Below are 25,061 nucleotides of genomic sequence, written 5' to 3' on the forward strand. Positions count from 1 at the left end.
GGCGTGGCGTCGCGAGTAGCATGAGGGGGCGCCGGCTGCGTCGATTTGGAGGGGTTGCTGTCCAGGGCTCACCATCGATCCGAGTCAGGTGCACAGGCCGAGGCGGCGGCGGCGGCGGGGACTGGTTGAGGCGGCGGGGTTATGGTTTGGGAGGGAGCACGTGAATGATGGGAGCGGGGATGGCGCAACTGAAGGGAGGGGTGCGCCTGTGTGGGAGGGAGAGGGGAGTGGGAGGTGGAGACGATCATGAGCGTTTGAGCTCAGCGAGATAATCTGAACTGTTGAGTGAGAAAGGAAAGAATGAGTGATGAGTGAAACCATTTGTTGAAGTTAAAATTGGTTATATACTATCGAAAGTTTACGTTTTTGGTTTTATAGCACCGAAAGTTACCGGTTCATTTTAATAGCACCCAAAGTTCACCATGTTCCCATTTTTAACACTTCCGTCAATTCTCGATCGTTTTCCGTCCGTCTTGATCCAGCCACACACACGATATGACGTTTCTACCCCTCACAAGTACAAGTATAATGCATGTCAATGAGGGGTAGAAATGTCATATCATGTGTGTGGCTGGATCAATAACGATTAAGACGGACGGAAAAATTGACGGAAGTGCTAAAAATGGGAACATGGTGAACTTTAGATGCTATTAAAGTGAACCGGTAATTTTCGGTGCTATAAAACCAAAAACGTGAACTTTCGATGCTATATAACCTTTGTTGAACTATAGGGTATAGGGTAGATTCTTGTCGGGTTTAGGCTAGGCATCAAATTGTCCATTATATGTTAATGTAATACAATAGTACAATCTACGAACAATCAATCATCAACGGTGAGAAGGACAAAAACTGATAAATAAGATTAGAAGACCTATCACCTGTAGATCAGCTACCGCCCTTACCGCTTACAGTGATACACTGATATTGGGTAATTTGGAACCATGCCATTATAATTTTGTAAAGTTTGAGATATGCCATCGGTATCTCAATGACATGTAGAACCCACATGAGTCAATGACATTTGGGTCATGATGGCATATTTCAAATTTTATAAAATTATAATGGTATGGTTCCAATTTTCCCCCGATATTGAGATGCAAACATGCAGTGATTCTATCCACCGCTGTGGCGCCGCCGGCCCATCACGGCTTGCAGTTGCCGGCCCGTGGCCACCGTTGTCGCCGTGCCGTGCGCGCACAAGGGCGCCCTTGCCGGCTAGCCGTCATGCGCAGTCCCATCCCATCCGGCGAGGTCGCCTAGTCGCTGAGACACCGCTACAATCGTGAGAGGCGGCGAGGATTACGCCGAGGAAGCCGAAAAGACGAAGGCGACACGAAACGGTGATTACACGCGCTAATTAATTCTCCTCGTGCGAGTTATTTTTTCTTTTTTTTTACTTTATATATGCCTACTTGGGCCTTGGGCCGGGATATTTTTGGGTGGTCCGAGGACCACCCGGACCACCCATGTATCCGCCGTTGGGCCCGCCTCCGCGAGGCTACATGAGCTCCAGCTCAACGGGGGACACCGCGTGTCAAGCGCAAAAGAGGAGGACAAGGAGGCGGTGGCGACGACGTGGATAGAGGAGGAGTAGTAGCGGCGACGGCGGATGTTGGAAACTTGGAATGTTGATGACGCCGAGAAGCGGCCCGCGGCGGTGATAGCGAATACGGTACACAGGGGTGGCCGAGAAGAAGGAATGGGAAAAGAACGGGAGGGGAGAAATAGGTTAATAGGTGGGGTCCCACTTATTTTTTATTATTTTATGACTGGGATGCCATGTGAATGCCACGTCAATGAAAATATGCCCCAAAACCGCTGAGAGAGTCAAATAGCACCGGTTTTAATTAGTTGGGGGTTAAGATATCCGGTATTGTGATTTAGGGTACAAATCAAATTCTGCGAGTCAAAGTGGACCTATTTCTTCTCCTGCTCTCCTACATGGATGTGCTTTAGGCCCAACCAACACGAGTTCTTCTTCAGAGACGCCACGGCCCAAATCCCTCAAGCAACGAAAGCCCAGTTGCTCCAGTCACATGGGGGCCCACACCCCCAAGCTCCGAGCCTAAACCAAACCCGTGAGCGCGGGGCCCACCCGTCAGAGTCCCGAGGGAAATTTCTTCACGTGCACCCCCCTCCGAAAAACTACAAAATCACCAACACACCCCTCCCTCCCCCCGCACGCCATTAACTCGTGCTCGCCTCGTTTTTAGTCCAAGCTTCCCCACGACTCCCCGCGACCGGAGAAGGAGAGAGAGAGAGAGAGAGAGAGAGTGGGGGCATCCAGATCGGCGGCGATGGCGGCGATGGTGGTGGTGGTGGCGGCGCTGGCGCTGCTGCTGGGCGGCGGCGCGGTGGAGGCGGTGTGGCTCGACCTGCCGCCGACGGGGACCAAGTGCGTGTCCGAGGAGATCCAGCCCAACGTGGTGGTGCTCGCCGACTACGCCCTCATGTACGAGTCCCACCCCACCGCGCACCCCACCGTAGCCGTCAAGGTAAACCCCCCCTCGTCTTCGCCTCTTTGGGGCAGTAGCTTGGATTGGAGTGCTGTTTTTTTTTTTTATGTTTCTCGGATCGTGGTCTTTGATCTGGATCAGTGAATTGATGCGTTTTGGGATCTTTAGTGTGGTCGATATGTCGTTCTGATTTTTGTTTTGGGAGAATTAAGCTGTAGTTAGTAGATTGGCCTTTTCTTTATATGAGAAGAAATTCAGTACGGTGATAATTCGAACGAATTAAGTTAGATATTCAAGTTTAAGAACAAGAAGAGGAGTTTTCACGCATAATCCGAAGGAGGATACATCTTTCTAGAGTTAAAAACCATGAATTTTATGGTAATAGTGTAGAAACTCAATATTGGTAAGAATATCTGGTATTGGGCAGTTCATAATAGTAACCAATCTATTCTAAGTGCATCTCTCAGGGTAGAGGCAGCCAAGGTAAAACCCGTGAGCTAAATTTGGTGCACATCATACAAATTGGCTCAGATTCCACCTGCTCCTTGCTTCAGATGGGGATAGCTCTTTAATTTGAGATTCCCTATGCAGGATTGCAGTCTCCTAAGTAACTTTGCATGCAAGATTTCGCCTTTTCTTTTTGGCACCTATCATTGAAAATTATAAAAATACCATACTTGTAGGTACTTACATCAAGGTCAAACAAATGCATGATTAGTTTTGTTCAGAATTAATGTTGTGACTAGGCATTACCAATAACTTTTGGAATTAACTGCAACGCCAGTATTCATGCATCATGGATTGTGCGATCAAGGGTTATGTGTTGCTCCTAGTTGGCGAAACATGTTAAATCCAATTCCTCTGCTATTTTCATGGATAAAGATTCATTGGAAAAGGCAAAGCCTTTTATGTTAATTTTTAAAGAAATCAAGCACGCAAGGCAAGGAAGCAAATTTAAATTATGGTCACTGATAAATCGATTTAGTTTGCCTTTTTTTTTACCCACCAAGTATTTCAAATCAACTTATCTTTTTCCTAGAATAATGTGCAATGCTGCAAACCTATTCATGTCTTGCACACAGATATAACCATCATGTTTAATGGTTCTTCATGTTGCATTTCTATGAGCGTGGTCGTCTTTTGGCTTCTTGACCAAAATACTATAAATTCACATGTTTGTGATTTGTTTAGGTTACCTCACCATATGGCAATACTGTACATCACAATGAAAATGCCACAACGGGTCAGTTTGCGTTTACAACTTCAGAAGCTGGAAATTACCTTGCGTGCTTCTGGCTAGACAGTTCGGAGAAAGGATCAGGAGTATCACTAAATCTTGATTGGAAGATAGGGATTGCGGCAAAGGATTGGGACACTGTTGCTAAGAAGGAAAAAATAGAGGTGTGACTATGGATTAATCATATATAATCTAGTCCTGCTGCACTCATGGTAAGCATTATTTTGTCTCTTTCTCTGTTGTTCTTATCTGAATTTTTGTTGACCAGGGTGTAGAACTAGAACTCAGGAAGCTTGAAGCTGCGGTGGAATCCATCCATCACAATTTATTATATCTCAAAGCAAGGTGAGCTATCTACTCACAACTTTTCTTATTTTTAGTTACTCTTATCTACTTGATATTTGCATATGTTTGGTAGAGCTCCAACTCCTAAATTTAGCTCTAGGAGTTGAGTCTGGAGTGCAGTTGTGGAGCTGTCTAAACCTAGCTCCACCTCCCTATTTCATTTTGTGAGAGCGCTCCACTCAGCTCCGCTTCCATTTTAGTTGGAGCTGAAACTGTTTGGCTGGGCTATAGCTCCAGGAGAGGTGGAGGTGGAGGTGTACCTGTGCCAAACAGGCCTGTAGACAGTTTTACTGATTCCTACTGCAGATAAGATAGTTGGGAGTAGTAATGTAATCCTGGGAGTTGACCATTTAAGGCTGAGCTTTATCACCATGGAAAGGCAACATATCAGATCATATCTTTTCTCCTAAAAAAATGAATTGCTGTCCGTGAATTTTGTCCTGGACTTACCTTCGCATATGGTGATCCAGCATGGCACAGAATAAATTTTGAAACCGAGACACAAAATTATTGCTGTAGTTTGTCCTGCATATGGTGATCCTGCACACTAGCATATCGTTTGGAATCTGCAGCGCGTGGAATAATGCATTATTCGATCTGTCTTTGCAGGGAAGCGGAGATGCGGACAGTGAGTGAGAAAACAAATTCTAGGGTTGCATGGTTTAGCATCCTGTCACTGGGGGTCTGCATCGTGGTGTCCGTTTTGCAGTTGTGGCATCTTCAAGGGTTCTTCCGGAAGAAGAAGCTCATCTAAACCGATCACTTGTTTGATATGTGTACTCCAGTGTTAACTTACCTTAGGAAAAAGGGAGAGTTTTTGTCATGTTTAATTTCGAACAGCTCATGTGATGGTCAAATACAGTTGGTTGATACTCTATACATGAATTCAATAGCAATCAACCTTGTACTACTACTACCGTGTGCAGAACATGTTCAGAATTGGTTCTGGAATTATTCAGCCAACTTGTGGGTGATCATTGTGATTTGTGAAGTTATCTCAAATGCCTAGATTTGTAACGGGCAAATTCAGCTAAATTTGAAAATTCTTGAAAAAGAAAATGAGAAATCATCTTTGGGCCTTTGCTGGGCTGGTTGGGCCTCTGATGAACAGTCAATTGACATCTGGTTGAAGCGAACATCAGTCGAGTTTCAGCCTCACTTTTTTCTCCAAAAAATAAAAAAATGAAAAAAAATGAAGCTGAAAGCCTGAAGCCACACTCCAACCTCACGATGCCTCCTCTCCGGCGGCGCCACCGCCGCCGCCTCCTCGCCGCCGTCGTCTTCCTCCTCCTCTCTGCCGTCGTCGCGCACCCAGCAGCAGGCGCCTTCACCGAGCTCGAGTCCGCCCAAATCGGCCGCTTCCAGGACTACCTCCGCATCCGCACCGCCCACCCGTCCCCGGACTACGCCGGCGCCGCCGCCTTCCTCCTCCCCTACGCCGCCTCGCTCGGCCTCCGCGCCGCCACGCTCCACTTCACCCCGTGCAAGTCCAAGCCGCTCCTCCTCCTCACGTGGCCGGGCACCGACCCCTCCCTCCCCTCCCTCCTCCTCAACTCCCACCTCGACTCCGTCCCGGCGGAGCCCCAGCAGTGGCTCCACCCGCCCTTCGCCGCCCACCGCGACGCCGCCACGGGCCGCGTCTACGCCCGCGGCGCGCAGGACGACAAGTGCCTCCCCATCCAGTACCTCGAGGCCATCCGGGGCCTCCGCGACGCCGGGTTCGCCCCCACCCGCACCCTCCACATCTCGCTCGTCCCCGACGAGGAGATCGGCGGTGCCGACGGGTTCGAGAAGTTCGCCCAGTCGGAGGAGTTCCGGGACCTCAATGTCGGGTTCATGCTCGACGAAGGGCAGGCATCGCTGACGGATGAATTTAGGGTTTTCTATGGGGACAGGTTGGTGTGGAGGCTGATCGTGAAGGCTACCGGCGCACCCGGCCATGGCTCGAAGTTGTTCGACGGCGCCGCGGTGGAGAATTTGATGGATTGCGTGGAGACCATTGCCAGGTTCAGGGAGGCGCAATTCGGGATGGTGAAATCCGGGAAGAGAGGTCCCGGGGAGGTGGTGTCTGTGAATCCTGTGTACATGAAGGCTGGCACGCCGAGCCCCACGGTAAGAACAAATGAGCAATGCTACACTACTAACTAATTAGCTTAGGAGAAGATGATGCAATGTTCGTGACTTTGCGAGGAACTGGATTCTAAGGTTTGTGATGGTCAGACAACGTTGTCGACATCACCTAAATAGCCAAGAGAAGCAACATATTCCAAAATTAAAATCTTCAAATTTGCTTCTAGTTCTTCCTGCAATAGTGTGTTGGGAGTTGCGATTAACTTTATAGCCTTGATAATAGTTGAGCGATACTATTTAGTTATGCTGTTTATTGCTATACTTATGTCTGCTGCTTCAAATTAATGTAGTACTAGTTCATAGTTTTATGCACAAAGCATTCTATCTTTACATGTAACTTTTTACTATATTTTTTTAGCACAGGTAATAGTATCAGCATGCTAAGTTGTACAGTTAGTCAACTTCCTAACTCAGATGAACAATGAATGATTAATCATAAGCATACATTAAAAAGGGGCTAGTCAAACTTAAGAAGCATGGCTCAGGAGTTTACTTTTTTATGCACTACCAATTCATAGCAACATGAAGACTGAAGCAAAATATAAGCTTGTATCCTTTAATCTTTTTAGATGGAATAATTAAGGGAGAATTTCTATCTTTTTTTTTTGTTCTTGTAAAGGGTACGCGCACTCACATGTCCATCACTGTAGCATCAAATATGCTGCTTTACAACAATTTGTATACATTTATTTATGCTGAGATTACTCTAGCTGAGATTTAACCTATTGAAATTAGTGGCAAAAATGTATAGTTTGTCCTTAAAAAAAGCCATAACAAGTGACCATATTTGACTGTCGTCTCCTTTTGTTGATTTCTAGACCTATGGTCTGTTACTTTTGTTCATTTCCATGCCTTTATTGTATTCTTTACGACGACAGGAAAAACTTGCATTTTGTATCCATTTTCAAGTTGAAGGGCGAGGATTAGATAGATGTTGACACTTGTCACAAATCTTCTTTGTTTGTGATAAATCCTTTAGCTATGCCTATGGGCATGACATGTTTCTAGCTTCACTTACTTAATGGACACATAACTTTGATTAGCATTGAGAAGAATCCAATATGGCCAATGCCACCAATTTGTAGATATAAACTTGTCAAGGGATTCAAAAGAGTAAGATAACAAAGGTGAAATTAGTCAAAACTTACCAAATGAAATCTTTGATTGCTGATAGATCACAACCATCGAAGTAAAGTTGAAGGGCCATTCCAATACAAAATGCATTTCAATAGAAGAAGTTGAAGGGCTGGCCATCCCAATATTTCAGGGGCATATATTTTTTTTTCTTTTGAATATGAGTGGGTTTCAATTAATCATATACCTGTCACCTGAAATTAGCAGTGCCACATGTCTCAAGTAATTGCATTTGATCTGAACTATCCTATACATAAGATCACATGCTGAATCCCACATTCCCACTATCATTATATAGCATCCCTTTTGTTTCACTAACAGTTCCTTTGACTAAATTTGGCTGCACATTATCTGTGGCACTATTTTTTTATTCTGCTAACAACTTGCTCTGGGCACCAACTATCAATTTTAGCTCCAGGTATCTATTACCTACTATTTAGATAAAATAACAAAGTTCTAGTGAAAATGATGGCATTCACTGAATTGAGCATCAGCGTACAGTTTATTTATTTTGGCTTTTAAGAATCTAAAGGCAAATCGATGCAGGGTTTTGTGATGAATATGCAACCCTCAGAAGCAGAAGTTGGTTTTGATTTTCGACTTCCTCCAACTGAAGACGTGGAACATATCATAAGAAGAATCAAGGAGGAATGGGCACCAGCTCATAAAAACTTAACCTACAAGGTGAAATTGTTGCAGTTCTATACTATCAACAGAAAATAACTTTAGTTCTGTATCAACAAACCCATGTATTGCCAAAATGGCTGACGTCCTGAAGTTTACCGTGCACAGCTGATGCAGAAAGGACCAACGCGGGATTTGGCAGGACGCCCCATGGTCACACCAACCAATGCATCAAATCCTTGGTGGTCTGTATTTGAACAGGCTATCATATCTGCAGGTGGAAAGCTAGCTAAGCCTGAGATTTTATCTTCAACCACAGATTCACGCTTCATCAGGCAGTTGGGCATTCCAGCCCTTGGGTTTTCTCCGATGACAAACACTCCTATATTACTTCATGACAATAATGAGGTAATCAATCTTGGCTTGCTCTTGTTTATTCTTGGATACAATGTGATGCTCAAGCTAAGAGATGTCTTGAATTCGCAGTTTCTGGAGGATAAAGTATTCCTAAGGGGCATCAAAGTGTATGAACATATTATTAGAGCACTGAGCTCCTTCAAAGGTTGATTCATAATAGGAAACTGCTGTTGCTTAAAGTATACCATTGATGTACTTTCACCACATGCTGGAAGACTGGAGTTGCAGGAAAGAAGCCACCCTCAAGCTACAGTTTTCTCAGAAATGGTTCAGGCCCAACCATACCATAATAAACATGTTGGGAATGGGGAATAATGTATATCTGCTGAACATTGTATTTTAAATGATTGTGTAAGCAGATCAATCTGTACACATATACTACGTCCAAAAAAAAAAAAAACTCAATCCTAGCGAGGAATCTGGTCTATTTTTGGAACGGAGGTGGTACGAATTTATGAACTGCAATGTGTCGTTTAAAGTCCACGGCGGGATTGGTCTACATGTAGCTCTGCTGGTTTTATCTGCTTTCTTTGGGAAACCACATCCGCGTTTTCTCTTAGCATTTTTTTCCCCTTTTGCCAATTGAACTGTCATGTATCACTACGAACCAGTGATGAATATACAATTTGGGAGGTGTAAACACACGATGTAATTATTAATATTTGGTGAACATGTTTGATGTTGAAACTACTGTGAACTGTCAGTTGACGCGACAAAATTCGAATTGTATGCTGGTGATGATCATGCTGAGACCCTTTTCTCATCAGGTTTTCATGAACTGTGGGCTGAAGTGAACTACTGAACCAGAATTAACATTGTCGGATCATTAGTTCAGATCAGCATAACGCGTCAGATCAACATGCTGTCAGCTCGAAAACGAGATGATATATGCTTGTGCTTTTTTAGGCCAAAAAAGACTCTACCCATGTGAATGAATAGCCTCTTCTTCTTTTTCATTTTCTTTGAGAACAGTAACCTTAGCTTGGCCATGGCCATGGGAGGAAGCTTCTCTGCTTCTTCCTAATCCTGCCCATCCACTGCAACTATCTCCTGCACCCAATGCATTCCAGCTGCACATCTGACGAGCTGAAAGATACGCAAAAAAAGAAAGAAAAATAAAACCCAGAAGATTAACAACTATTGCCGCTGTCCATTCGCCCCGGTTTGACGAACTAACCGAAAGAGCACAAAAATAAAATTGACATTTTTTTGTCCTCATCACTGGATGTGTCACACCTGCATCATCACATCACTTCTGCGAGCTAGGCTGTTAAAACGCGTCTCGGTGTGGGCCACGGCGAGACGCAACTGGTCGGGCTCTGATTTGGGTTGTTTAAGCATTTTTTTTTGCTTGCTAATGCGTGCTTTATTACGTTTATAAGCTTCTTTTCTTTTCGTCAGAAGACACTGGTTTATTGCGAAAAATCTCTGTCAAAGTGTTCACCTGGCAACATGGCAAGTGGAGATGCATGTCACATGCAATGCAAAGCGAGGGACGTCGAGAAGGTGAATATGGAACAGAGTGCCGGCCGTTTTCTGAACTCCTGGCATGCATGCGTTCAGATTCATACATACTGAAGGTATCGGGCTAAACAACTACTCCAGTAAGTAAGTAGTAATACATTAGCCTACCTAGTTAATTGACTAATGCTTTCTCCATTTGTTTCATAATCGAAGTCATATGGTTAAGTACTCTCACGCTATGATTAATCAGTGTGGCAACAAACTCTAAAGTCTGAACTACTTGACATAAGTTCGTTTCATCACACAATTACCATGCCGACCAGCTCAGGTCTTGTTAGATTCTAACTTTTTTTTTTCAAACTTTTAATTTTTCCGTTACATCGAACTTTTCTACACATATAAATTTTTAACTTTTTGTTACATCGTTCCAATTTCTTTGACCTTCTAATTTGAGCGTTGAACTAAACTTGTATGCATGCATACGTTAGCAATCAGTTACTCTGGCTGTCTACGAATACCTATTGATTTTAACTTTAAATGTTTCAAACCATTGGTAACCAGATACCTAACATCATGTGAAGCTATTTTAATCTGCTTTTGCTTTTGGGTTGCTTACGTGAATGGAGAGTATAACATGATAAAACATATAGTGTAAATATAAAAACTAACATTTTGTCCTTGAACATCCATCTTTTTATCTTGTTTTCAAGTTTACGCTACATATTTTCGTTTGGGTAACTGTCGTCGGCAGGTACGGACTACGTCAGGAGGCAGCAGTACGTTCACTTCAGCTCGCATCACGCACCGTTGAGCTAGCAATGATGCAGCGTACTGCGTACAGCCACACACTGCTACGTACGAGTACGTACGTAACGCGGTTTCGGAGGCCGCGGCCGCCCGCCCATATTCCGAATCCCACCCACCCACCGGGCTCTCCCTGCAACCTCAGTGCAAGCTTAGCTCCAGCTAGCTAGCTCCCGCTCCTCGTCCCCTGCCCCCTGATCTCACCAGAATCACACGGATTCGTACGGCTTTTCCGCTGCCTGCCCATCCCCCTCTCCGTGCTGACGCCCGTACACCGCCGCCGGAATCCACGAAGCTGCCGCGACCCTTACCACCCCATCCCATAGAAAGCTGAGGGTGTGATTAGTTCACGCCAAAATTAAAAGTTTAATTCAAATTGAAACGATGTGACGAAAAAGTTAGAAGTTTGTGTGTGTATGAAAGTTTTGATCTGATGAAAAAGTTTGAAGTTTGAAGAAAAAGTTGGAAACTAAACCAACCAGGCCTGAATTGAATGTGACACATTCCATTACTACCTCTGTCCTATTTTAAACGTAGTTATGAGTTTTCATGTCCAGCTTTGATTGTCATCTTATTTGAACTTTTTATTATTAGTATGTTTATTATTGTTAGATGATAAAACATGGATAGTAATATGCATGACTTATGTTTTTAGTTTTTTTAAAAAAAAATGTTTCAAAAAACATACAATTAAAGTTAGATACGAAAACTCATAGATACGTTTAAAATAAGACGGAAGGAGTGCAACATAAGATATGTCTAGATTTATGATACTATGATATGTCACATCTTATACAAGATTGGTTTTTTATAACCGTTTTAGGTTATAAGACTCTCTAGCATGACAGATTCATTATAATATATATATATATATATATATATATATATATATATATATATATATGAATATAGATAATGCTAGAAAGTTTTATCACCTAAATTTATTTTCGAAGGGAGGGATTAGCTAGATCGCATGTTACTCTGCCAGCTTACAGCTGCGCGCTGCTGTGTTTTTCTCTAATCTCTGGAGAAGGAGAAGTATATGTGTGAATTCCCACTGCTGTTCATTGGCCGAACTGAACAGCACCAGCAAGCAGCCGTCTTCCCCGATTTTTATTTTTTTTACGCATGTCGTGATCTAACGCGCGGTCAATTCGTCGGCAGGTTGTTACAGCTGGGAGGAGCGACTAAACTAATCACATGTGTGCTACTAATTGCTAACGCGATGGCCGGTTAAGTCGCGTGATTATTCTTAACTAGTACAGTTTCAATGACCAAAGCATCTGTTCTTCAAACACAATAGTACTAATCTAATACTAGTAGCTTAGCTCTGAATTTTAAGCGAAACCTCAATGCATGGCTGCACATGACAGCGATTGACCTACGCGAGCAAAGCACACGCAGCCGTTTACCAACACAAGCTCTACTGTACATAGCTGCAATGTACTAGCCATGTTGCATCATTGACAAAAGTGACATTAGTACGCCATGGCCGTCAGCATGAGCTTCATCCGTTTCCAAAGTGACAGCTTGGTGTTGTTGACACTTTGACGAACACTTCGTACCCGGCTTAAACTATTGGCCGTAAGCCAGCTGTGTGTACTACGTAATTAAGAGTCCCATTACAATAAACCACATTAAGGTCTAATCTAATCACCCTATTAATCTTATTATCATTATTTTTATGCTGCTGCTGCACACATCTATGCTTACTCAAACATTGATCCATTCTAGCTAACGCACAGGACGATGCTTCCTAGTTCATTTCCTCTCTCCATTATTTGCCGATTAAAACGTAGTACGACTCAGAATGGAGATCGATCGATTGCATATTAATTATTTGTCACAGTATCTGCCTGATGTGAACATAATACTAGCAAGCACTATTCAACTGATCAACAAATTGGTAGTACTCCCCCGTCCCAAAATATAACAACTTTTAGCTATTAGGATTTGTCTCAAAATATAATAACTTCTCCACCAACATTCTCTTTCCAACAATCCAACCAATCACAATCCTCCACTATCCACTTTTCCCACATACTTTTACTACTCATCCAATCATAACTCTCCAGCACTCACTTCTACCTACTTTTTTAATAACCGTGTCCAACTCTAAAACTTGTTGTACCTATACCTATAGTAATTACTAATAAACAACACATGATGAAATCACACTACACATTAGGACAGTCTCTGACATGGTTTGTGCCCTATAAATACAGGAAGCCACATCGAAGTGTCAAACACGCCACACACACACTGAGCAGCAGCAGCAGCATCAGACAGCGAGGCACAACGAGAGATCACTTGCGTTTCAAGCCATCAAACGTTTTGACATGGTGAAGACGGCGGCGAGCAATGGCGCGGCGGCGGCGAGGCGCGTCGGCGGCGGCGGTGATGGGAAGAGGACGGCGTACAAGGGGGTGAGGATGAGGAGCTGGGGGTCGTGGGTGTCGGAGATCAGGGCGCCGAGCCAGAAGACGCGGATATGGCTGGGATCCTACTCCACCGCCGAGGCGGCGGCGCGCGCCTACGACGCCGCGCTGCTCTGCCTCAAGGGCTCCGCCGCCGCCGACCTCAACTTCCCCGTCCGCCTCCCGTTCGACCTCCCCGCCGCCGCCATGTCGCCCAAGTCCATCCAGCGCGTCGCCGCCGCCGCCGCCGCCAATGCCAACGCCAACGCCAGCAGCAGCTGCAGCGCGGCCGTCTTCGCCGGCGTCGACGACAGCGGCGGCGCCAGCGCCAGCGAGGCCAGCACACCTGCCTGCAGCTCCAGCGATGGTGCCGCCTCGCCGTCGCCGGTGAGCTCCCCGGAGACGGTCATCAGCGACGTCGACGTGGACTACAGCTTGCTCGCCGACATCGAGGCGTTCTTCCAGTCTCCCAAGTGCATGGAGTACGCCATGATGGACCCGTGCAGCGCGTTCTTCGCGCCGCCGCCACCGCCGGCGATGGCGATGGAGGAGGAGTGCGGCTGGGAGGAGGAAGGCGACATTGCGCTCTGGAGCTTCTCCTCTCTGGACTGAAGTGGAGTCAAAGAGGAAGAAGCAATTAAGCAACTGACTAATCGTTATTAATCTCAAGTAATTAATCAGAAATGGCCATGCATGGTATGATATATTATACAGTAAATTTAATTTCATATATATGATATTTTGATTCGATTTTCGATGTAGACATTTGTAATAATTAAGCTAATGAAGCATTTCTGGAGGAGCTCTCATGGAGCTACATGTTTTAAGGTAGCTTTCCATGGAGTTAACCTCCTTACAACTGCTTGTTTCATTTGTAAAAGTTACTTGAAAAGTACAATATGGATAAACAAGTATTATGGCATCTCACTATTTGGTTATATGCAAATGGTTTCTATCTTTTTCTTTTAAAAGTAACTCGTATTTTAATTTGTTTTGTTTCTGTTTTTGTTTGAACAGCTGGGATTCAAACCCCAGGTAGTTTGTTGAACCCGGCCTGTTTGTTGTTAGCTTGGTTGTCAAGCCGCGTAATGGAAAATTTAAAATTACCTGCTTTTTTAAAAAAAGAACTCGTATATCTTCCGGTACAATTTTGTGCAAAGCTAGATTTTAAAAGAATTTGATTCGGAAACTGGATTTCTTTTTCCGAGGTACATGGTAGTTTAGATTCAATAAATTTAAAAGTAAAATTGGATTTAATATTCAACTCTTAACTTCTATATATTTTAATTAGCATTCCTATATAAGTAGATTTTGAAAGTAAAACAATTGGTTTTGATATAATTGATATATACTAGCTCTTAATTTGTGTTTCACATATATAATTATTTTTTTACAAAGATATATCGCTCGGTTTTAATGTGGATCCACTATGATCTAACAGCATAAAGTTGGTGGATCCACTATGATCTAACAGCCACGTATTTCTTTCACCTCGTTTAATTCTAAACATCCACTCATTTAACAAACAAGGCCTAAAAGGCTAGCCCACAACCAGTTCTCATCCACTCATTTAACCAGTGCAGTTCAATAGGGTATGTTGTTTGTCGTTGGATCCACATCCAATGGTTCAAAACAAAGTGATACAGCAGCTCTATACAGTAAATATGAACAGTAATCATTCAAACGGCAATAATTATTATTTATACAGCACTTTGCTACAGTGTTTGGACATTGTTTGATGCATTGATTCATCACTGTAGCAGACTTAGAATCTCTGATGTTACTGTGGACGACCTGGATCCGTCCACAACTCGCAGCCTGCGGCCTGTCCCCACCGCGGAACCAGACACGGCCCACGCGAATTCCCACGGGCCACAGCCACGGGCCTGCGAGAAAATAAGAGACGCCGTGGGCCGTCCTTGTTGTGCCGGCCCAGCACGTTCGTCGGTTCGTGGGTATTAGGGCTAATTGGGATGTGAGGATTTGGCGCATCTCACCGTGCGGAAATCGAGAAAAACCCCCCGACCAAACTGTATTCTGAATTTGATTCTAGTAGTAGACATAAATTCAGATTCTTTTGTTTGGGCTCCATCCATATCACTTCTCTGAATTTTGCTTAATCACTACCTCTGTACAGTGTACACACAACACACTCATATTCAGTACAGTTTTATACTTCTATAGTTCTATAGTACTTTTACTCGTATCCTGTATATATGTACAGTGTAGTTCACCGGCCGCCTTGCAGCGAGCTGGCCGACATGGTGCCGCCGGCGGAGGACGACGTCATGGACACGACGAACGAGCCACCGAAGAGATCGGACGAGTCGGCGCCGGAGAAGATCGCCGCCGGCGTGGCGTCCTCCTGCAACATCTCCTCGCCGTCGAGATACCGGCACACCTGTCTCATGCTGGGCCTCGCCTCCGGCCTCGCCTGGCTGCACATCAGCCCGAGCCACAGCACCAGCCTCGCCTCCTCCTCGTCGTAGCACCCCTCCAGCCTCGGGTCCACGGCTCGCAGCACGTCGCCGCCGCCGTCGCCGTCGAGCGCGCGGTCTCGCACCCACCGCACCAGGAGCACGTCGCCGTCCGCCTCCCCCGCCGCCGGCTCGATCGGGCGGCGCCCGCACGCCACCTCGAGGAGCAGCGCGCCGAAGGAGAACACGTCGGTGGCCGTCGTGGCGCGGCTGGTGAACGTGAGCTCGGGCGCCATGTAGCCCAGCGTGCCGGCGACGCGCGTCGTCGCCGGCGTCGCGCCGTGCTCGTAGAGCCGCGCGAGGCCGAAGTCGCCGAGCCGGGCGGCCCCCGTGTCGCCGGCCCCGAGGAGCACGTTGTTCGCCTTCACGTCGCGGTGCACCACCACGTGCTCCCACTCCTCGTGCAGGTAGAGCAGGCCATGGGCGACGCCCTTGAGGATGGCGAACCGCTGCGCCCACGTCAGAAGCGGCGGCGGCGGCGCTTTCGCCGCCGCCGCCGCCGCCGCCGTGCCGAACAGCCGCGCATCGAGGCTGCCGCCGGGCATGAACTCGTAGACGAGGAGCAGGTCCTGGTCGTGCTTGCACCACCCGCGCAGCTCGACCAGGTTGCGGTGGCGCATCCGCCCGAGGCTGGCGACCTCGGCGACGAACTCCCTCATCCCTTGCCGTGTCCCGTTCGAGATCCGCTTGATCGCCACCGCCTCGCCGGAGCGGCGCCGGAGCACGCCTCTGTACACCTGGCCGAAGCCGCCGGCGCCAAGGAGCTCGCTCTCCTTGAACCCCTTGGTCGCCTTGTAGAGCTCCTTGTACGGGATCCTCTGAGGGTGCTCCAGCTCCCACTCCTCCAGCGTGTCGGCGAGCGCCGCCCTTCGCCGGAGCCAGAGCACCGCGACCATCGCCGCGGCGATCAGGGTGAGTGTTCCTGCACAGGCCACCGCGGCGAACTTGATGATGAGCAGCCTGGGCGGCGGCGAGCTCTGCCTCGGGACTTTTGGTAGCCGCCGGAGATCGATGGATCGCGCGACGCCGTTCGTCCGGAAGCTCCATGCCAAGATGTAGTGCGAGCTCGCCAGCTTCCCCGTCGCCGACGAGAACCCGACGTACATGTTCTCCTTGAAGATCGGCAGGAGGTCGAGCTTGGTGGAGATGAGCGGCCGGCGAGGCCGCTCCGTCACCGTCGCCGGCGCGACGGTGACGTTGAGGATGCTGCTGCCGCCGTCGTAGTCTATCCACGCCAGGATTTGCTGCGCGCTCTCCAGCTGCACGGGCACCTTGGTGCTCCCGTCGCCGGCGTAGTACGCCACCGGCTCCGACACGACCGACACGAGGCTGTTCACGTCGACGCCGACGTGGTTGCCGTTGGTGTCGTTCATCTCGAGGTCCATCACCGTGTCGAACTCGACGGCGAAGACGTGGTCGGATGCGTTCCCGTTGGTGTGGGGCCCGAGGATGCCGAGGTAGATCTCCGGGGACGCGCCGGGGAGCGTGATGGATGGCGCCACCACGAACGCGAGGCCGTGGCCGCCGCCGCTCCCGACGGTGACGATGTCGAGGACGAACGCCGTGCTGAACGACGACACCACTCCTCCCCCGCCGCCGCCGGCGCCGTCGTCGAGAAACCGCACCGGCGCGGCGTGGAACGCGTGGCCGACGAGGCGGTTGCTGTCGTTGGTGAGCTGGAGCGCGCCGCCGTGCAGCACCTTCGCCGACCCGTCCATGGTCAGGTTCGCCGCGTGCTGGAAACCTTGGTAGATGAAGTCGATGCCGCCGCCGCCGCCGCCGTCGTCGGCCGAGGAAGAACGAGACGAGACGACGATCACGATGAACAATCGCACGGCGAAACGCAGAACGGCATCGCGTGCGAGCATCCTGATCGATCAAACACCTCCAAGAAAGCTCAAATGGCGAAGAAATGGAAGCGAGATCGAACGAACTGAAAGTGAGCTAAGCTGCTATGTTTGATTTGTCGGACTAGTTCGGTAGTGGTTAAAACTGTCCATCGATTGACTCGAGAGTTGACCTAATCTTTTATTAGTGGAGACCGGATAGGAGGGCCCACCTGTCATTGAGCATAACGCATTGACTGACTCCGTGGTCTCAGCCTCTCAGGTCTCACTAATCATCATTTCATTCTAATTGGCAAACCAAGCGCTATCGTGTGCACCGAAGGTAAACAACCTGGTCGATCAGTCAGTCAATGTGGGAATTCGATTTTGACAGGAGTGAAATCAAAGGATACAAAATGATGATATAATCGTGAATTCGTGACTTTGGCGAAAATTTACCCGATCTTTTCGTCAAAAAGGAAGAATCCGAACCTATTCCATCGGCATCGTTCGTCAAGTGCCGGTTTGGTGAGTGCATGAACTGCAGTTATTATTGGCGGGTGCAAAAACTCAGAATGTCAAAGTCGTTGTCTGCTTTAAGTGTCGGCCTTATTACCTGAAAAACAAAGCTTCCGTGGTAAGCGTTGTTCCCATTTCATTTTCTTGCAAGTTCGTAGATAGAGATGGATAATTAAAGAACCGTGTAAATGACGCTGTGTTGAGACGAAATTGTCGAAACACTGAATATATAGCTGGACACGTATACGTACAGTACCATATAAAATACTAGGTACTCCGTGTAGTCGTGTCAATCCACCAACGGTATAGTCGTGTAGAAAGAGATGAAATATCCGGATTGATTTTACCATGAACAGATACAGAAACTATTCTAAATTATCGGGGCATCCCCTCATTATATATATTTCATCTAAATGGTTATAATTTTTTTTAAAAAAAATCAATAAGATATATTAATATGTGATAAATAACTTTACAAACATGTAAAGTCAAATTTAATTTCTATGTAGGTTACAACGAAAAAAAATAAATTTAACTGTGAATATATGTTAACTAGCCATAGTTTAATTTTTTTTCCAAACTTATAATAGAAATTAATTTTTAATTTGTATGTTTATGAAGTGATATACTGTATATTAATCTATCTAATTAAATTATGTATATGACATGTAAACAACCCGATGTTTCATGAGAGTTTAGAATCCACTTCCGAACACAGTAGTAAAAGTTCTCTATGTATTCTTAAACAAGGAAAGAAATGAAGAGGAAACAAGCTGCGACAACGAAAAAGGAATGGATCATCGCCGTCGTACTGACGCCGCCGCCGGCGACCTCATCGTCATCCGCTTCACTCTCGCTCCGGCCATGGCTGTTCTCCCAACCATTCAAGTCCGGCCGTAGTGCAATCGCCAGCAGCGCAATAGGGTCCCAGCCGGCCATGGCCGGCCGTGGCGGCTCAGCCGGCTCTCCACCTCCTCCGGCACCGTCATCACCGCCGCCGTCGATGCCCGGGGATTCACCGTCCGGCTCCGGCGGCGGCGGCACCTCCTGCCGGCAGACGGGGCAGGAGTTGTGCAGCCGGAGCCATGGCACGATGCAGTCTGAGTGGTACGCGTGCTTGCACGGCAGCTCGCGCGCGGTCTCCCCGAGCTCGAACTCCTCCTTGCAGACGGGGCACTCCGAGCCGCCGTCGGCGGGGAGATGGTCCGGCGAGATGTGCACCGTGGGGAGGGACTCGATGGCCGACTCCGGCGCCGGCGGCGGCCCGGGGCGGTCGTCCTGCGTGAGCGCGTCGATCAGCGCGTTCAGGTCGGGCCCGGCGAAGTACTCCCCCGGATCGATGGCCGGCGCCGGTGGAGGTGGATCGCCATCGCCTGCACCGTCCTGGCGCCGCGTTCCCGGCGCCGGCGGTGGCGACGGCAAGCGGCGGCGGCGCGCCGTTACATCAGCGCCGCCGTAGTCCCCGCCGCCGCCGCCGCCAGTGTAGAGGACCCAGCGGCGTGGGCCGTCGTACGGCAAGAACGGCGGCTGGAAGAACTGGTCCTCCGCCGGCGGGCTCACGCGCGGCACCGGCAGGTCGATCTCGTGGAGGAAGCGGCCGAAGCAGCGCGGGCAGTAGACGTCTGACGTCGCCGACGGCACCACCACCCGCAGCGCGCGGCGGCACACGTAGCACCAGTACAGGTTCCACCTCCGCCGCCGCACGCCGCCGCCGTTCCCGCCCGTCGACATTGCCTCACCACACTACGGCAAGAGAGCGCGATGCTACATTGAGTTATAAGACGACTAGTTCATGGAATGCTCGAGAGGTAGGTCACTCAGGTCAGTAACCTTCTCGCCGGCGAGCGGGAAGGAATGGCTTCTCCGGCGAGACGAAGCACACGATTCTGCCTTGTGATCAAGGAGGTGGTGTCGCCTGGACGGCTGGGCCGTGGGCCCCCGTGGGCTCCCGTGGGCCGTCGGCTCAAAAAGGTTTACAAGCTCGAGCTCGGCTCGATTCAAGCCGAGCCGATATCTCCTTTGGCTCTGGAAGCCGCAGCAGCCATCTATCACTGCGCCGCCGCCGCCTCCAACTTTTCGGTCGCCTTCGTCAAATCGTCGCGAACGCGAGAGCGAGGAGGAGAGCCCGAGATCTCGGCGGCGGCGACGGCGATGGCGCTCTCCGACCGCTCCCGCGAGTCGCTCCTGCCGAGCTTCCTCTACTCGACGGCGGGGGCGCGGCCGTACACCGCGGGCGGCGGCGGCGCCGCCTTCCGCCTCCCCGCCGCGGCGGCCCCGGGAGGTGTAGGAGGGGGCGCGCCGATCGAGATCCAGGCGCCCAGGGAGAAGATCGAGATGTACTCGCCGGCGTTCTACGCCGCCTGCACGGCCGGGGGCATCGCCAGCTGCGGCCTCACCCACATGGCGGTCACCCCGCTCGACCTCGTCAAGTGCAACATGCAGGTCGGTTGCTAGATTTTAGATCCGGAAATTGGTTCATGCCACGCCTCATGCACTTGTGTGGATCGGGGTTGCCTTTTGCTAGATCCGTCGGCGTGCTATTTAGTTCGAAGCGATTAGCATTGTTGAATCTATTTGTATAGATTCCTTGTTACTCTGCCGATTAGTTGTTTGCTCGTTGTTTAGTTGGCGAGTTGTAGATTTGCTGATGTTCGTTATTTTGAATTCATTATCAACATGAAGCGTATCAATAGTAGGATAATTGATTTGGGAATTAGATGATGTGCGATAATTTTTATTATGGGTGCCTGATTAGATCTAATTTGTTAAACAGAGTTAGTGAATTTTATAGCTTGCCAATCCGGTTGTGTGAGAACTGAGAACCATCTATCCTGTGGACATTTTCACTCCTCCTAAGGAAGTGTTAGCATCTCTTATGATTAACATGGTTATGTTGTGCCGCACCTCAAATTATAATGCCTGCTTTAGTACATTACTGGGTGCATTGTTAGAAGGTATATATATTTACATAGAGAACATATACAAAAGGTATACATCGTTTTGTTGGTTTGTCCGAAGATCATTGATCGTTCTAACATGATTATGTTTGTAACCATTACCAGATTGATCCAGCAAAGTACAAGAGCATCACATCTGGGTTTGGAATATTGGCTAAGGAGCAAGGAGTCAGGGGCTTCTTCAGGGGCTGGGTTCCCACTCTTCTTGGCTACAGTGCTCAGGGCGCCTGCAAGTTTGGGTTTTATGAATTCTTTAAGAAGTACTACTCAGACATTGCAGGACCTGAGTACGCTCAGAAATATAAGACGCTCATATACCTTGCTGGCTCAGCTTCTGCGGAGGTCATTGCTGATGTGGCATTGTGCCCTTTCGAAGCTGTGAAAGTCCGTGTGCAGACACAGCCTGGATTTGCTCGTGGGCTTGGCGATGGGCTCCCCAAGTTCATTAAATCCGAGGGTGCCTTGGGGTACATAAATCCTTTTATTGTATTAGAATTTGAATTGATTTCTTTCTACTGGCGTTCACTTTAATGTGATATAAAAGCATTGGATTTTGTGATGTCACAACTTTTGTTTTCAAATATTGCAGTCTTTACAAAGGGATTGTTCCTCTTTGGGGGCGTCAAATTCCTTGTAAGTAAATTCGATCTGGCTGACCTAAATTTGTGTTGTTTTTATATTCATCAATAGAATAAGATTGTCTCCATTACTATAGTATTATTGAATGGTAAATATGTTGGATTTTCTTGTGGGGAAATATGTTGTATTTACCCTATGCATCATTGCAATGAGACTTTTTCCTCTGTGCTAAATTATATACTGCCTAGTTAAGATAGGTTTGATTGATCCCCTTTCCATTGTAGCTTCAAAATTATGCACCTGCTGACTTGCTGATAATACGACTTCTGGATTTGCAATTTTCTCACTTATGTTTACTTCCTAATAAATTATAGTTGAGTCTTCTGTCATATGTTTATATTGGTTGTTCTCACTTGTTGGTTCCATAGTGTACATCATTGCTCCTCAGTTCCTCACATTTAAAACAGTCACATAACAAGCTTGCACTTGCAAAACTACTAGTCATTTTCTGGCATTAAGTTCATCTGTAGTTGATGTGTCACTAGTTCTTAGTGTAATTATTTAAAGTTTGCCAGGCATGTGAAATTTTAGTTTTGTCAAATTCGGAGCCAAATTGACAACATTTGTAAATCAGAATTTATGCTTCCCATAGCTCATGTCTGGTTGTTTTTTGGTATCATAAGAAATATATCTTGCCACATACCTTCTCTATTTCTACCTTTAGACATTATTATTATTTTTAATAATGATATACTCAGATACAATGATGAAGTTTGCATCCTTTGAGACCATTGTTGAACAAATCTACAAGCATGCTGTTCCTGTCCCGAAGTCAGAGTGTAGCAAATCATTCCAGTTGGGTATCAGCTTTGCTGGTGGTTACATTGCCGGTGTCTTCTGTGCTATTGTTTCTCACCCGGCAGATAATCTAGTCTCTTTCCTGAACAATGCCAAGGGTGCTACAGTGGGTGATGTGAGTTTATTACTTATTACAATGCTCTGGTATTAATGCATTGTGGTGCTTTGCTTTTGAAGTTTTGTTGATGAACAACTGATTACAGTTATGTATTTCTGTAGGCTGTTAAGAAGCTTGGTCTCTGGGGTCTATTCACTCGTGGACTGCCCCTACGTATTGTCATGATCGGTACCCTTACTGGAGCTCAATGGGGAATTTATGATGCATTCAAAGTCATGGTTGGATTGTAAGTATCTTTCTTTATTATTTCTGTCATTAGAACAGCGTCATTATCTTTCGATTGAATCAGTAAATTGAGAATTCACTTTATAATTTAACAGGCCAACTACCGGTGGTGTTACGCCAGCACCAGCCACTTCAGATGCTGGATTGAAAGCTGTCAGTGCCTGATTTTCTCATTAGGACAACTTGGTTATTTTTGGAACTTATCGTTCTTCATGGATGGAAAATATATTGGTCACATGAGTTCAATTATATTTTTGTTTAAAATATTTGTAGAGGATGACTATGTCATCTTTGGAATGAGAGGAACTCGTTAAAACAGACAATGATATATTTTTTTTTGTCCAAGTGTAAGTTCTAATACTTGGTATAAAATAAGATTTAGGAACTTGATATTCCCTCCGCCCCTAAATATAAAGAATTTTGGTTGAATGTGACACATCCTAATACAACGAATTTGGACAGGCTTCATGTCCACATTCATTGTAATAGGATATGCCATATCCAAGCAAAATCTATAAGGGACGGAGGGAGTATAAAATAAGATTTAGGAACCCAGATGGTTAGCGACAGGTTGTGTTCCATTTCCTTTACCACCATATTCATATATTTAATTATTTTATACTACTCTACATGTATCTTTGGGGCATTCCCCATTTTACGATGTAAATTACTCCTTGTTCAGTTATTCATCTTCTGTTCCCCTCATATTTCTGGAGGCAATCCCTGATTCCCCGTGCAAATGACGACAGGGATAAAGCTGTCACTTTTTTTTCTCAGTATGAGTTGATTGTGGAATCCTGATTGTCTGGACTCGTTGAAATAGTATTTGGTTATTGTTACTAGTTGCAAACCTGCGGTCTTCATCATGTTATATTCGCTACAATATCCACAACCTGCAATGCATGCTGGAGTACTCTGTTTTTTAGTTTGTTAGTCTTTTACTCTAGCTCCATGTTCTAAAGAGAATGGAAGATAGTATGAAGGCCTAATTTAGCCATGCATGAGCACGGCTCACACAATAGTGGTGCAATTGATTGAATGATTGGCCTAATCCTTTGTCTGACACAGAAATGGACCCATTGTTCCCTTCCCTTTTCTGCTAAGCTGTCTCCACAATATGAACTATATATTCTCTGTTCCTGACAATCTATTCGCACACAGAGATCTACTTATAAATTGCCATCCACTAGAACACTTGAACCACATACCAAAGGGAAGTGAAGCACACCTACCACAGCTTCCATTGCTGCTTGCTTTGCTTCCATTGTTCACGATATGGAGATGGAGTTCGACATGGCAATGGACATGATGAGCCAGGAGCAGCTCATGCACATCATCTCACAGCTAGACAGTGCACTGGCGAGCTCGCCTTCTCCATCCACGTCGCCGTCGGCGTCGCCGCCGCGTCAGTCACCGGCGGCCCAGGTTCCAGTACTGCCTGCAGGAGGTCTACTCAACGCTGCGACGGTTTCTACTTCTCGAGCTCAGGCGGCGCCGCCGGCGTTGCATCCGGTCGCCGCCATGGCCGCGGTGCAGTCGTCGTCGCGGGGCATTATGTACACGACGACGCGCCAGGGCGTCATCGACGCGGCGGAGGAGGAGGAGGCGGCGGCGCCGCGGCCGCGGCGGCGCAACGCGCGGGTGTCGAGCGAGCCGCAGAGCGTGGCGGCGAGGCTGCGGCGTGAGCGCGTGAGCCAGCGGATGCGCGCGCTGCAGCGGCTCGTCCCGGGCGGCGCGAGGCTGGACACGGCGTCCATGCTGGAGGAGGCCATCCGCTACGTCAAGTTCCTCAAGGGCCACGTCCAGTCGCTGGAGCGCGCCGCCGCCGCGCTGCACATGCACGGCGGCCACGCCGCCGCCGCCGGCTTCGCCGGCGACGCCGTCTACTCCTGCCCGTCGTACTACGCCTAGTTAGATATTCATAGATATTCGAGCGTTCACTCGTGTGACATGATGCATGCATGCATGTGCTATGACTATGTAATTAAATTGAACTAAAGCCGGAAGTGAGAGTTTAGTTAGTGATATAATTAAACCATTGTGACTGTACAACAACTGCAAGTGATAAAATCTGTAATGTACTACATGTTCTACAAATTGTTCTTAGGATTCCATGGGTTGCATGCATGCAAGCATAGACAAATTCATCACAACATGTCATGTTTAATGCTGCAACATGACAGCATCATTAGCCTAGGATGCTCCATATATGGAATGGATGGATAATTGCAGCTGGTAATTAAAAATGCTCATCGACAAAACAAGCTTTTGCATTGCATGTTCTTGCGTGTGCCCCTCACTGTCCGATTTAATGTCAGTAATGCAAATGTGCAATGTACAGAGCCCAAATCATGCACTGGCCTGGGGAGCCCACCAAAGGCACCAACCATGTGATGGATCGGCGACGAGACGAACGATGGGCTGGTCCACCGGGCCTCGTCGTGCCACGGTTCGACACGTGTTGAGTATGGCCC

At 47.3% G+C, this 25,061-nt stretch overlaps 7 protein-coding genes across 7 annotated transcripts; 5 read left to right on the forward strand and 2 right to left on the reverse strand.

The window, feature by feature from the left end:
• The first annotated feature begins 2,183 nt into the window (after positions 1–2,183).
• On the forward strand, positions 2,184–5,023 carry LOC127776212 (transmembrane emp24 domain-containing protein p24delta3-like). Its single transcript, XM_052302572.1, has 4 exons — positions 2,184–2,495; positions 3,648–3,857; positions 3,962–4,038; positions 4,648–5,023. The coding sequence occupies exons 1-4, from the start codon at positions 2,298–2,300 to the stop codon at positions 4,790–4,792; spliced, it is 630 nt and encodes a 209-aa protein (XP_052158532.1). The 5' UTR covers positions 2,184–2,297; the 3' UTR covers positions 4,793–5,023.
• Positions 5,024–5,189: 166 nt separating this feature from the next.
• On the forward strand, positions 5,190–9,031 carry LOC127776211 (uncharacterized). Its single transcript, XM_052302571.1, has 4 exons — positions 5,190–6,150; positions 7,849–7,986; positions 8,095–8,334; positions 8,413–9,031. Exons 1-4 carry the CDS (start codon positions 5,221–5,223, stop codon positions 8,491–8,493), a joined length of 1,389 nt encoding a protein of 462 aa, XP_052158531.1. The 5' UTR covers positions 5,190–5,220; the 3' UTR covers positions 8,494–9,031.
• A 3,820-nt stretch (positions 9,032–12,851) lies between these two features.
• Positions 12,852–13,951, forward strand: LOC127777598 (ethylene-responsive transcription factor ERF014-like). The gene has a single exon (XM_052304201.1). It carries the CDS (start codon positions 12,951–12,953, stop codon positions 13,638–13,640), a length of 690 nt encoding a protein of 229 aa, XP_052160161.1. The 5' UTR covers positions 12,852–12,950; the 3' UTR covers positions 13,641–13,951.
• Positions 13,952–15,015: 1,064 nt separating this feature from the next.
• LOC127777381 (L-type lectin-domain containing receptor kinase SIT2-like) lies at positions 15,016–17,529 on the reverse strand. Its single transcript, XM_052303961.1, has one exon. The coding sequence runs from the start codon at positions 17,371–17,373 to the stop codon at positions 15,259–15,261; it is 2,115 nt and encodes a 704-aa protein (XP_052159921.1). The 5' UTR covers positions 17,374–17,529; the 3' UTR covers positions 15,016–15,258.
• Positions 17,530–18,534: 1,005 nt separating this feature from the next.
• LOC127777242 (E3 ubiquitin-protein ligase RING1-like) lies at positions 18,535–19,695 on the reverse strand. Its single transcript, XM_052303808.1, has one exon. It carries the CDS (start codon positions 19,579–19,581, stop codon positions 18,592–18,594), a length of 990 nt encoding a protein of 329 aa, XP_052159768.1. The 5' UTR covers positions 19,582–19,695; the 3' UTR covers positions 18,535–18,591.
• Positions 19,690–23,292, forward strand: LOC127777241 (mitochondrial phosphate carrier protein 3, mitochondrial-like). The gene is made up of 6 exons (XM_052303807.1): positions 19,690–20,292; positions 20,913–21,274; positions 21,397–21,440; positions 22,145–22,359; positions 22,464–22,588; positions 22,683–23,292. The coding sequence occupies exons 1-6, from the start codon at positions 19,705–19,707 to the stop codon at positions 22,750–22,752; spliced, it is 1,404 nt and encodes a 467-aa protein (XP_052159767.1). The 5' UTR covers positions 19,690–19,704; the 3' UTR covers positions 22,753–23,292.
• Positions 23,293–23,410: 118 nt separating this feature from the next.
• LOC127777243 (transcription factor LRL1-like) lies at positions 23,411–24,847 on the forward strand. The gene has a single exon (XM_052303809.1). It carries the CDS (start codon positions 23,863–23,865, stop codon positions 24,496–24,498), a length of 636 nt encoding a protein of 211 aa, XP_052159769.1. The 5' UTR covers positions 23,411–23,862; the 3' UTR covers positions 24,499–24,847.
• The last annotated feature ends 214 nt before the right edge of the window (positions 24,848–25,061 follow it).

Source organism: Oryza glaberrima, chromosome 6 (genome assembly GCF_000147395.1).
Source record: "Oryza glaberrima chromosome 6, OglaRS2, whole genome shotgun sequence".
NCBI classification, from domain to species: Eukaryota; Viridiplantae; Streptophyta; class Magnoliopsida; order Poales; family Poaceae; genus Oryza; species Oryza glaberrima.